Genomic DNA, 10,789 nt, shown 5'->3' with positions numbered 1-10,789 from the left:
CCCCCCCTCCCGCCGGTGGGGAGCGGGGTTGGGGGGTGCATAGAGCTGCTGGCAGGTGGAATGGATTCTACAGCAATGGTTTGTTTTCTTTGCATGTGCACCCTCTCGCTCTCACCAGGGAGGTTAACCTCTAGCCCTGGGCGAAGGTAGCGCCTGCCAGTTTTCTGCACCATACCATTTGCGTGGTCTCCTCCTTAAAAGCAAGTCGGTGAATCCAGCTCCAAGCCCTTGCCGTGGCGACGACGACTTGGACTCGGGATGACTGACCCCACGGGTGGCAGCGTGGGGCGGGCCCCCGCAGCGTTTCCAAGAAGCAGATGCTCTCGCAGAAGCAGAAGGCTCCCAGGGCTTTCCTCTGAGGCGTCAGGAAGGGGGGTCAAACTGCCAATCTCTCCGCCAGGAGCCAGAGGACACCAGCCAGGGACACCCAGTTCAGCCCCAAACCCAAACAACAACCCCCACAACCAAACAACCTGTCGCCTTTATGCCGACGGAGGAGAGAGGCCCCCACAGGGTTTCCAAGGCCGTGGATCTTTCTGGAAGCAGACGGCCGCTTCGTGTTCCTATGGCGTGGCTGGGACGTTTGAACAACCAGCTTAGCAGCTGAGTGCTTAACCCTTGTGCTACCAGGATTCCGAATCCAGCCCAAGGAGGAGAATTAGCTCTACCTCCTTTAGGTAGAAAGTGCCCCCGCCCAACCCCCAAAAGTGACCATGTTAAACCCACCACCCACACTGAAACCAAAGCCACTGCCGTGGAGCCAGTTTCAATTTGCAGCAGAGGGTCGAAGTGCACTTGGTATTTCTGAAGCTGCACATCCTCATGGCGGCGTGTGACTTCAAACTGCCGACCTCACAGCTAGCAGCCTAGCACCTGCCCCATTATGCCACCAGGGCTCCTAAAAGCCACTCCTAATGAATGCACACTTGAAGGGAGCTGTTTTACCCTGAAAGCCTGGCCCGTTCCTCTTAGCCCTCGTCTGTCTGTGTGGCCTGCCCTGCAGGGCTGGTGCCGGTGAGGCTCCAACGGTGATTTTCGACCTCATTCATCCCTTCTAGATTCATTATTTGGGATTCTTCTTCCGGAAGGAAAATGTCTCCTTTCGTCCCGTGCATTTATTGAAACCGCCATCTATGCTTAGCGGTGTGGACTCACGGCTAATCTGGTGCACCACGACCGGCTTTGTGGCTCAGTGGTGCTGGCTGGAGGGGTCTCTCAGGCCAGCTCCCATGTCCTGCTGACACACCCCATATGCCCTTATCATTTATTTCTGCTCTTGTTCATTCGCTTGTTTATGTGTCCTTATTCCGTTCTGTGACGAAGCCCTTCTTTCCTTTTCAGGCCCTAGAAAATGCTCCGGGCTCAGCTTATAGTTTCCTTGGTTCCAGAATCAACCATTTCTCCAAGGTCCAATCTGTCATCAAGTCAATTCCGACTCAGAGCGAGCCTATGGGACACAGTAGAACTGCTCCTGTGGGGTTCTGAGACTGTAACTCTTTACCGGAGTAGAAAGCCTCCTCTTTCCCCCATGGAGTGGCTGCTGGTTTTGAACTGCTGACCTTGTAAATTGACCTTGTCCAACTTGTCACCCACTATGCTACCTGCGCTCCTTTTTCTGCAAGGGGCCCTGGGGAAAATGCTTCACCGATAACGATTCTGGCTTCTCCTCCCGGACACGCGGTCTGAGCCTGCTGGAGTGCAGGGATCTGGTCCATAAGAAACTGCCTGATGGCGGTGACACCCAGTTAGTTCAGACAAGCACTCCTCAGCAAGCCTCTCCGTTCACAGACTTACACACTGAGGCTCAGAGCAGAGGGCTTGCTCGAAGTGGCGAGGCAGTCATAGCAGCATTGTGATGAAAAGCGGGGTCTTCGGACGCTCGGATCGGACCTGGTTCCCTAACCCCACCCTGGACAGGTCAGCGTCACTCCCCTGGGGCCTGCAGACCGCACAGACAAGATGAAGAGCAGCCTGGGGCTGGCCAGGGACAATTGAGGCCAGGGAGCGGCCACACGGTTTTGGCGCTGGCTTCTTCCTGAACTAGTACAGGACTGACCCACACTAAGCAGAAGAGCGGCTGTGATAGAGTGTGCTGTGTGGGGCACTTCACACACGGTCTGTGGCCAGCTCGGCCCCTGGGACTCAGTCACAGGGTGTCAAAGTAGCCCCGGCAGACCTGAGCTGGGGGCATTAAGGCTTGCAAGGTCTGAGACAAAGGCAGGAGGAGGAGACAATGTGTGTGAGTGACCAAGGAGGTGACTTGTGTTTGTTTGCCAAGCCCACTGCTGAAGCTAGGAGGCCAGGGCCTGGGGGCTTGGAATAGGAAGTTTAAGCACTGTGGGACCTTGGAAAAGTCCCTGCACCTTTGATGAGCTTCTCGCATACCATTTGAAGCATGACTGCACAGCAAGGGTGGAAATAGGCTAATGCTCAGGTCAATGCGTAGGGTTTCTTAAAGCAAGGCATTAAGAAAGATTCTGGAGCTACAGTAGGGTTGATTGTAAAGGGTGCATGCACCATGCTCCATTAGTGATGTCTGCCAGGGGTGTGAAATCAGATGGTTGTTGTGTGAATGCTATTTTAAAAGGATGCTTCTCCCACCCCCCCACCCCCCCAGCTTATACTACCCATAAATGGTGAGGGTCAATAGGGTCATGAAGCCTTTGGGTAATTTCTTGGATGGTAGATGTGGTATTCCAGGAGGGGTGGAGGGCGATGGATAAGGTCAAGTCTGTGACCTCCCCCAGCCCCCAGCCTCCACAGCTCCAAAGTGACTCCTCGGGCCTCCTCCAGATGAACATTTGAACCAGTTCACTCACCTGTCACACTGGTTGCCTTCCACATTTGCTTTGCAGGGGCAGCGTCCACTGCGGGGGTCACAGGTGCCCAGGCTGCCTGCAGGATCACAGGTACAGGGCCTGTCAAAGAGACAAGACAACTGAAAAAAGTGTCTAATGAGTAACTCCAGAATTGGAAGAGCCCCCAAACCTACCCACCTTGCCAAGGAATTAACCCATCTCCTCACCCATACAGGGATCCCTCTGCTCACTCACCCACTCATTCATTTATGCACCCACCCACCCATCCTTCCATACACTCATCTACCCATCCACCCATCTACCTATCCTTCCACCTATCCATCCATGCATCCATGCATCCATGCATCCATGCATCCATCCATCCATCCATCCATCCATCCATCCATGCACTCACACATCCTTCTAGCTGAGATCTTCAAAAACCCCAAACCAAACTCACTGTCATTGAGTCAATTCCGACTCATCGGGACTCCACAGGACAGGGCAGAACTTCCCTCATGGCTTTCTGAGACTGTGACTCTTTATGGGAATACAAAGCCCTGCCTTTCTTTGGCTGATGGTATTGAACGACTGACCTTGCTGGTTAGTAGCCCGACTCGTAACCTACTACACCACCAGAGTTCCAGTAGAGTCTCTTGTGACCCTACAAGACAGGGTAGAACTGCCCCTGTGGGTTTCCAAGGCTGTAACTCTTTGTGGGAGTAGAAAGCCTCATCTTTTTATCCCCAGAGGAGCTGGGGGTTTTGAACTACTGATCTTGCGGTTAACAGCATGATGCGCACAAACACCACGCTAATATGGCCCTTCGAGCCACAATCCCTTTATGTGATGTGCTCTACTTCTGGACTCTGTGCCCGTGGCGATGGTCCTATTTTGGAGGAGTCCTTTGTTAAAGGTGGAGTGTAGACCTGACCTTAGTAGAGGGTGTGAACTAAGTCACACCCTGGGCTCAGGCGTGTGTGTGTGTGTGTGTGTGTGTGTGTGTGTGTCCCCTAAGGACTACTTCAGTAGAGGGCGGGGCTTAAGACACCATGCTTTGTTTTCCTTGAGGGTCTGGTGGGCTCCATCAGATAAAGCACCCCTCTGTCAAAGCCATTCCTCATCACATAAGAGCCTGGGGGACACAGAGGAAACTAACTGGCAGGGCCATTTGGGAGAGCACGCCAAGCTCTCTGTCGGAAGTGGCCGAGGCACTGAGACCAGATGTCCCAGAGACGGTGGCACGGAGACTCGGAGGAGCCGTGCCAAGGCCAAGGAACCCCTTCTTCTCATCTGGTCCGAGACTGGGACTGTGAGACAGAGCGGCAGGCAGCTACCTTCTTGGCAAAGGACTTTATGTGGCTGAGACCCGGGACCAGAGTGAGATTTGGCTAGCACATACTGAGAGGCTGAGAACTAGAGAGAGGCTTGGCTGCTGGCTCATGAGCTCAAAGACCATATTCTCACCGTTTACCAATCCGGACGTGTCAACTTCCCCAATAAACCCCCTTAACCGTGAGGGTTGCCCCTGGGTTGTGACAGATTATCGAGCCCAGCCTCGACGCAGAGTGGCAGGGGAGGAAGGGTTGGTGTCCGAATAGGTTAAGAAGGATGAGCACAGAGGTGTGTGTCAGGCCCTCCGCAGCCCCCTGTGACTACATCTGGCCAAGTCGGTCTCCAAGGGTCTCATCGGCCCAATGGTGTCCCTGCTCAAGTCCAGACTCAAATCTGAACTGACATCATGTCCTGGCCTTTGACCTCAACCCCCCACCACGAGTGTCAGCCCACTGCTTCTCTCAGCCCCCCCCCCCCCCCCCCCCCCCCCCCCCCCCCCCGGGACCCACTCCCCTCTGCATACCACATGCCGAGTCACCCCTTCCCCTGGGGGAACCTGAGTGCCGCAGGCTTGCACTCACCTCAGGGCCTCTGCACGTGCTCTGCCCTCTCCTGGCATGTCCACCCTCCCTCTGTCCATGCTTGGCCCTCACCCATCAGTCTCAGGTAGAAGCCAGAGCCTCTATCTGAGGGAAGCCTGCCCACAATCCCCAAAACTACCACCCAGTTCCCAATCTGGCCCCCGCCCTCCCGGGACTAGGAACCCCTGGGGCAGGGACTGAGGCTCCCTCATCCTCACCCGGGTGACAGGGTGGAAGAAAAAGAGGGCGTGGGCAGGGGCATCCCTAAGTATCACATCCCACATGGTTCCACTGCCAACTCCCGGGCCTGTGCTAGGCCGCCCTCACCTGCAGCCTCCCTCGCTGAGGGAGTGGAACCCGGGCAGGCAGCGGTCACACTTCCAGCCTGTCACAGTGGGTTTGCAAGCGCAGGTGCCCGAGCCGTCACACTGGAGGTGCTGGGAGCCTGGTGGAGGAAGGGCGTGGGGCAGTGTGAACCGGGACAGGTGTGGGCAGGGTGGGGTGGGGAAGGGGGCGGGGCACTACTCACCAGACAGGTGGCAGTCGCAGGGCTGGCATGGCATCTTCGGGTCCCAGCGGTAGAAGTTCTCTCTGCAGCGCTCGCAGTGTGGGCCGGCGGTGTGGTGGCGGCAGTGGTGGCAGCGCCCGCCGTGGCCGGTGCTGCGGAACAGCTCCGGGTCGAAGGAGCATTCCTCTGAGTGGCCGCTGCAGGTGCAGGCTGGGGGGAGGGGGAGGTCAGAGGAGAAGGGGATGAGCCCCCACCCAGCTCCTCCCTGGAGAGGTGCCTCAAACAGCCCCCCTGGAACTGCCATGGGGTTGATCTGACTCCTAGTGACCCTGTATGGACTCTGAAAGGCTGTACATCTTTAACAGAACATAGAACCTCATTTTTCTCTCAAGGAGCGGTTGGTGGGGTTGAACTGCTTTCACTGTGGTTAGCAGTCAAATGCCTACCCAACAGCGCCATGTAGTCAAAAACCAAGCCTACTGCCACTGAGCTGATACCAATTCACAGTGACCCTATAGGACAGGGTAGAACTCCCCTTTGGATTTCTGAGGCTGTAAATCTTTATGGGAGCAGACAGCCTCATCTTTCACATAGCAGCTAGTGGATTTGAACTTCCAACCTTATGGTTAGCAGCCTAACCCACAACCCACAAGGGCTCCTCAGGGCGCATAGGAGGAGAGTAAGGACAAGGTAACCTTGCTGTGCCAGAGCTTTCAGGCAGCTCCCTGGAAGGCACAGACATGGCCCAGGACAGGAGCAGGTCTGGCCTGATTAAAGGTATTAAACTGACCATGCAAAACACAAGACACTCTATCGGGCAGGGAGGGGACACCATTAACAAAGACATCAGGCTTTGGCAGGATCATCCTAAGCAAATCCAGATGGCTGATCCCTGGGTCAAGGGTGGCAGACTGACCACCCTCTAGAGCTGCAGTGTGGTTCATGCCAAAACTTCCTGCAGACCCGCTAAGGGACAATGACGGTGTGTCTCTGGCCTTTCATGTAAAACACGTCAACCTGCCTCCAATCTTTCATTCATTCATTCATTCATTCATTCATTCATCCATTCATCCATCCATTCACAGCACATATTGTTCCTGTGGCAGGCTCAGGGGGCTGTACCAGGATGGACACAGGCCCAGTTCCTGTGCCCAAGCGGCCTCATCCTCACACTGTGGTCACACTGTGGTCACTCCTGCGTCCAGGAGCTACCTACAAAGAGCAAGGGAAGAGCCTGTGGGAGGAGAATCGGAGCGGGATGTGGGGGGTGGGGGGGACTTCCTGAAGGGAGCAGGCTAAGGATGCAAAGAAGGAGTTACCAGGGGAAGGAGGAGGAGATAAATAGGGGAGCCCCGTGTGGGGGCGGGAGGACAGCACATGCCTTTGACTACAGGCCAGGCTGGGCAGGGAGGAGGTGGGGAGCTGTTGTGAGGTCAGAGGGGTCATTAGGGGTCTGAGTGGGTTACACTCTGGTGCACGGGGTCCTTGGAAGGGTTTTGAGCAGAATATGGGCAGAATAGAATCCCTGCTTCCAAAGGCGTGCTGGGCTTCAGGTGGAGGAGGGCCGGGGGCCCAGAGGGCAGAGCAGAGGGCGCTTCAGGCATGCAGTGGGGGAGGCGATGCACCTGGGTCAAGGGCAGAAGGTGGATGGACTGAGGGCGAGCAGCAGGACCCGAGGCTCGGGCCGACCTGGCCTGGGCCCAAGGAAGGGGTTCAAGCACAATGCCCTGGCTCCCAGGCTGGTAACTGGAGGACAGAGGTGTGACCACAGCGGTGAAGGCTCAGCAGAAGCCACCTGGTCCCTTGTGTCCCTGACATGGAGCCAGCCCAGCACCCCAGGCACAGGCAACACTCTGGAGGGTGTGAGCCAGCAGGGCAGCAGGAACCCATTAGGGCCCAGGCAGCCCAAAGCTGTCCCTCAGAACAGTGTCCTGCCCAAGGAACAGGCTGTCCCATCCCAGCCTGGCCACTGGCCGCTCCAGACCCAGAGGACATCAGGTCCTAGAGGCCAGCCTGGTCAGGGTGGCCTTCTCCTCCATGCATTAGCACCAGTGCCGGGCGACGCCAGGGCAGGCGGGCAAGCCTAAAGGGAACCAGATGGCTGTCTGTGGAGAGAGGTGGGCGGCGTCTGGGTGGATGGCATGCCGGGCTGGGCAGGAAGGCGGTAGCCCCCGCATGGCCCCATGCCACCAGCGAAGGTACGACGCCTCTCAGTGGGTCTCTGAGGTTTGGCAAGCCAAGCCACATCACTCAGGCGGAGGGGACATCAAAGGGCTGCCTAGGGCCATGGGAAACCCAGGGTGGGCAGGTCAGCACCCCCCTTGGATTTGGGGTGGCCTGGCTTTGATTAGCAACTGGGGCTGGAGCAGCGAAGACAAAGGAAGACGTTGGAGGCCCCTTGGCACCCCACCACCACCGCTCTCTCACTGCGGGCGCCTCTTTCTAGGGTGGACTGGGTGGGCGGGGTGGTGGTGGGGGGAGTTGACAATGAGGGAGACCGAGACTTAAAGGTTACCCCCTAGCTTCCCTGCATCCATGTGGGAGGCCCAGAGCCTCAGCTGGCAGCCAGGCCTAGCCGTGTGGAGCCCCACAGCGAGGCTCTGGGTGTGGGTCCCTCCCGGCCACCACTCACGCAGGCACTCCTGGGCGGCCTCGGCTGTGCTGCGGGCCCACGGGCGGTCCTGGAAGAAGGGCAGGCATCGCTCACAGTCCGGGCCTGTGGTGTGGTGCTGGCACTGGCAGACCAGCTGGCCTGCCTCGCTGGGGCCACACTCGCTGGCGTGCCCGTTACACTTGCACCTGGGAGGACAGCAGGGAGGAGGAGGAGGAGGGGGCTAAGAGCCAGGCAGTAAAGCTCACACACACCCGTCCCCCGCCCCATGGGTGTGAGCTTTATCAAGAGCCTGGGTAACAGGCCCTCACTGCTCTGAGCTGTGTCAGAGTATAAACCCACATATGCTCCCCACTTGATCCATGGAGAACCCAAGGCACACGGAGACTGACCGGGGCCACCAGCCAGGGAGGGGCAGAGTCAGCAGGGCTGCCCTAGAAGGCTTCAGGAGGGACCCAGGGAGACATCATCTAGCTCCCATGGGGAGGGGTGGGCTGGTGGGCAAGGGGTGGGGGTGGGGGTCAGGGTCGCTGCCTCCTAGGGTTCTCCTTCAATGGTGTCTAAAAGGAGGAGGCAGAGGATGGCAGCCCCCAGCTTGTCCGGACACCCGGCAGACACTGTTGTGGAGCACAGCCCCGGGTCCTCCTTCTTCTGAACAGGAGAAGATGGAAAGAATACACACAGGGTCACTGTACCAAGAACGAGTCGTCGCATCCAACCATTTCAAGAGGTCACTTAGAAGCCCGAACCAATGATACTGCGAGAAGAAGTTCAAGCTGCACTGAAAACATTAGCCAAAAGCGAGTTTCCAGGAATTGATGGGATCACACCCGAGAGGCTTCAACAAGCTGATGGAGCACCGGAAGCATGCACTCTCTAGGCCAGAACATTTGGAAGACGGTTACTTGGCCAACTGACTGGAAGAGACCCATATATGTATCCATTTCAAAGAAAGGTCACTCCGCAGAATGCTCAAATTGTTGAGCAGTAGTATTAAGAAAACATGCAAGTAAAATTTTGCCGAAGATCATCCAACAACAGGTGCAAAAGTACATTGGCAGGGAGCTGCCAGGGGTTCGGGCCAGATTCAGAAGAGGACCTGGAACAAGGGATATCATCGTTGACATCAGCTGGATCTTGGCTGAAAACAGAGAATACCAGAAAGATGTCAACATGTGCTTTATTGCCTCTGCTAAGGCATTTGGCTGTGTGGACCATCATACACTATGGCTGACCTTGAGAAGAATGGGGATCCCGGAACACCACACGGTGCTCATGCAGAACCTGTACACGGATCCAGGGTTGTGTGAACAGAACCTGGGAATATGCATGGTTTATAATCAGGAGAGATGGTCATCGGGGTTGCATTCTTTCGCCATCCTTATTCAATCTGTACGCTGTGCAAATAATCCGAGAAGCTGGGTTCTCTGGATCTGAAGGAGGAGGTGGCATCGGGATTAGAAGAAGGCTTATTCAGATGACACAATTTTGCCTGCTGAAAGGGGGGAGGACTTGAACCGCTTGCGGATGAAGATCAAGGAGTGCAGCCTTCAGGGTGGATCAGCACTCAGTGTAGACCCACGGTCCTCTTAACGGGACCGGCAGGAAATGTGATACACAGAGAAACACGGAAGCTGTCAAGGATTTCGTCTTGCGTGGATCTGTCCTCAATGCTCATGGAAGCAGAAGTCAAGAGATCAAACGTCGGTCGCATTACATTGCGTGCATCTGCTGCACAAGAGCTCTTTAGAGTGTTCAGAAGCAGGGATGTTAACTTTGAGAATTGACACTTGTCTGGCCCATCACATGCATGTGAAAGTTGGACATTGATTTAGGAAGACCAGCATGTGAGTCACGGTGCTGGTGAGGAATATTAAAGGCACGATGGACTCCCCAGATCTGTCTTGGAAGAAGGATAGGCAGAATGCTCCTTGGAGGCAAGGAGGGCCAGACGTCATCTCATGACTTTGGGCATGTCAGGAGAGACCAGTCCCTGGAGAAGGACATCAGGCTTGGTAAAGTGGTGGGGGCAGCAAAAAAGAGGAAGGCCTGCAACCAGATGGATTGGCACAGTGGCTGCGTCAATGGGCCCAGGCGTAGCCCACTGTGAGATGGCACAGCACCGGGGGGTGCTTCCTTCTGCGGTACACAGGGTGTCCATGCGTCGGAACCAACCCGACGGCACCTAACAGTAACCACGACCACTGGGCCCATGTCCCCAACTACTGCCACAGGGACAGGAGATGGGTGGGCTCAGGAGGGGACAAAGAGCTTGCTTTCAGGAGCTGCAGGACGTACTCAGCTGGCCTGACCCCATGGGGCTGTCACTCTATAGGCCATTCCATTGTCTTGAGCTGAGAAGCTTAGAGGGTGACAGGGCTCTGAGCCTGCGGTGTGCTCTGTGCCCAGTCCTGGGCTGAGCAGTCAGCTTGCCTTTTTTTGCTGGTGGGAGGGGCCCTTATTGTCCCCATTTCACCGACAAGGACACTGAGGCTGAGGGCAGGCAGCGGCAGACACTATGTGACAGAATCTGAACCCTGCTGACGCATCCCGTGAGCCATGTGGCCACAGCTCCCTGAGGTCAGTTGAATACTGTCTTCTCAAATTGATGTCCACTTGGAATCTCACCATGTGATTCATTTGGAAATCAGGTCTTTGAAGAAGTGCTTGGTTAAGAAGAGAGCATTCTCACTCTGCCATCGATTCAATTCCTACTCAGAGTGGGTTTCTAAAGCTGTATGTAGATCACGACAGTAACAGCCTAATCCATCTCCTAAGAAGTAGCTGCTGTTTTCGAACCGCTGACTTTGGGGTTAGCAGCCCAACACATAACCCATTATGTCACGAGGCAAAACAGCAACAGAAAGCAACCTTGTTGCCTATGAGTCAGTGCTGACCCTATGGGACAGGGTAGAATTGCCCCTGTGAGTTTCGAAGACTGTAACTCTTTTTTTTT

General features: G+C 55.9%; 1 protein-coding gene across 1 annotated transcript in view; it reads right to left on the bottom strand.

The window, feature by feature from the left end:
• LAMC3 (laminin subunit gamma 3) overlaps window positions 1–10,789 on the bottom strand; it is an 86,253-nt gene that overhangs the window by 41,437 nt on the left and 34,027 nt on the right. Inside the window, exons 4-7 of the mRNA XM_045288521.1 lie at window positions 7,855–8,021; window positions 5,244–5,432; window positions 5,042–5,159; window positions 2,820–2,918 (exon numbers count right to left, since the gene is read on the bottom strand). Coding sequence (XP_045144456.1) covers window positions 2,820–2,918; window positions 5,042–5,159; window positions 5,244–5,432; window positions 7,855–8,021 — 573 coding nt within the window. The remainder of the gene's footprint in view (window positions 1–2,819; window positions 2,919–5,041; window positions 5,160–5,243; window positions 5,433–7,854; window positions 8,022–10,789) is intronic.

This window comes from Echinops telfairi, unplaced genomic scaffold, assembly GCF_000313985.2.
Source record: "Echinops telfairi isolate 266 unplaced genomic scaffold, ASM31398v2 ScPeMD7_22;HRSCAF=79, whole genome shotgun sequence".
Classification (NCBI taxonomy): Eukaryota; Metazoa; Chordata; class Mammalia; order Afrosoricida; family Tenrecidae; genus Echinops; species Echinops telfairi.
This window is presented reverse-complemented; position numbering and strand designations above follow the sequence as displayed.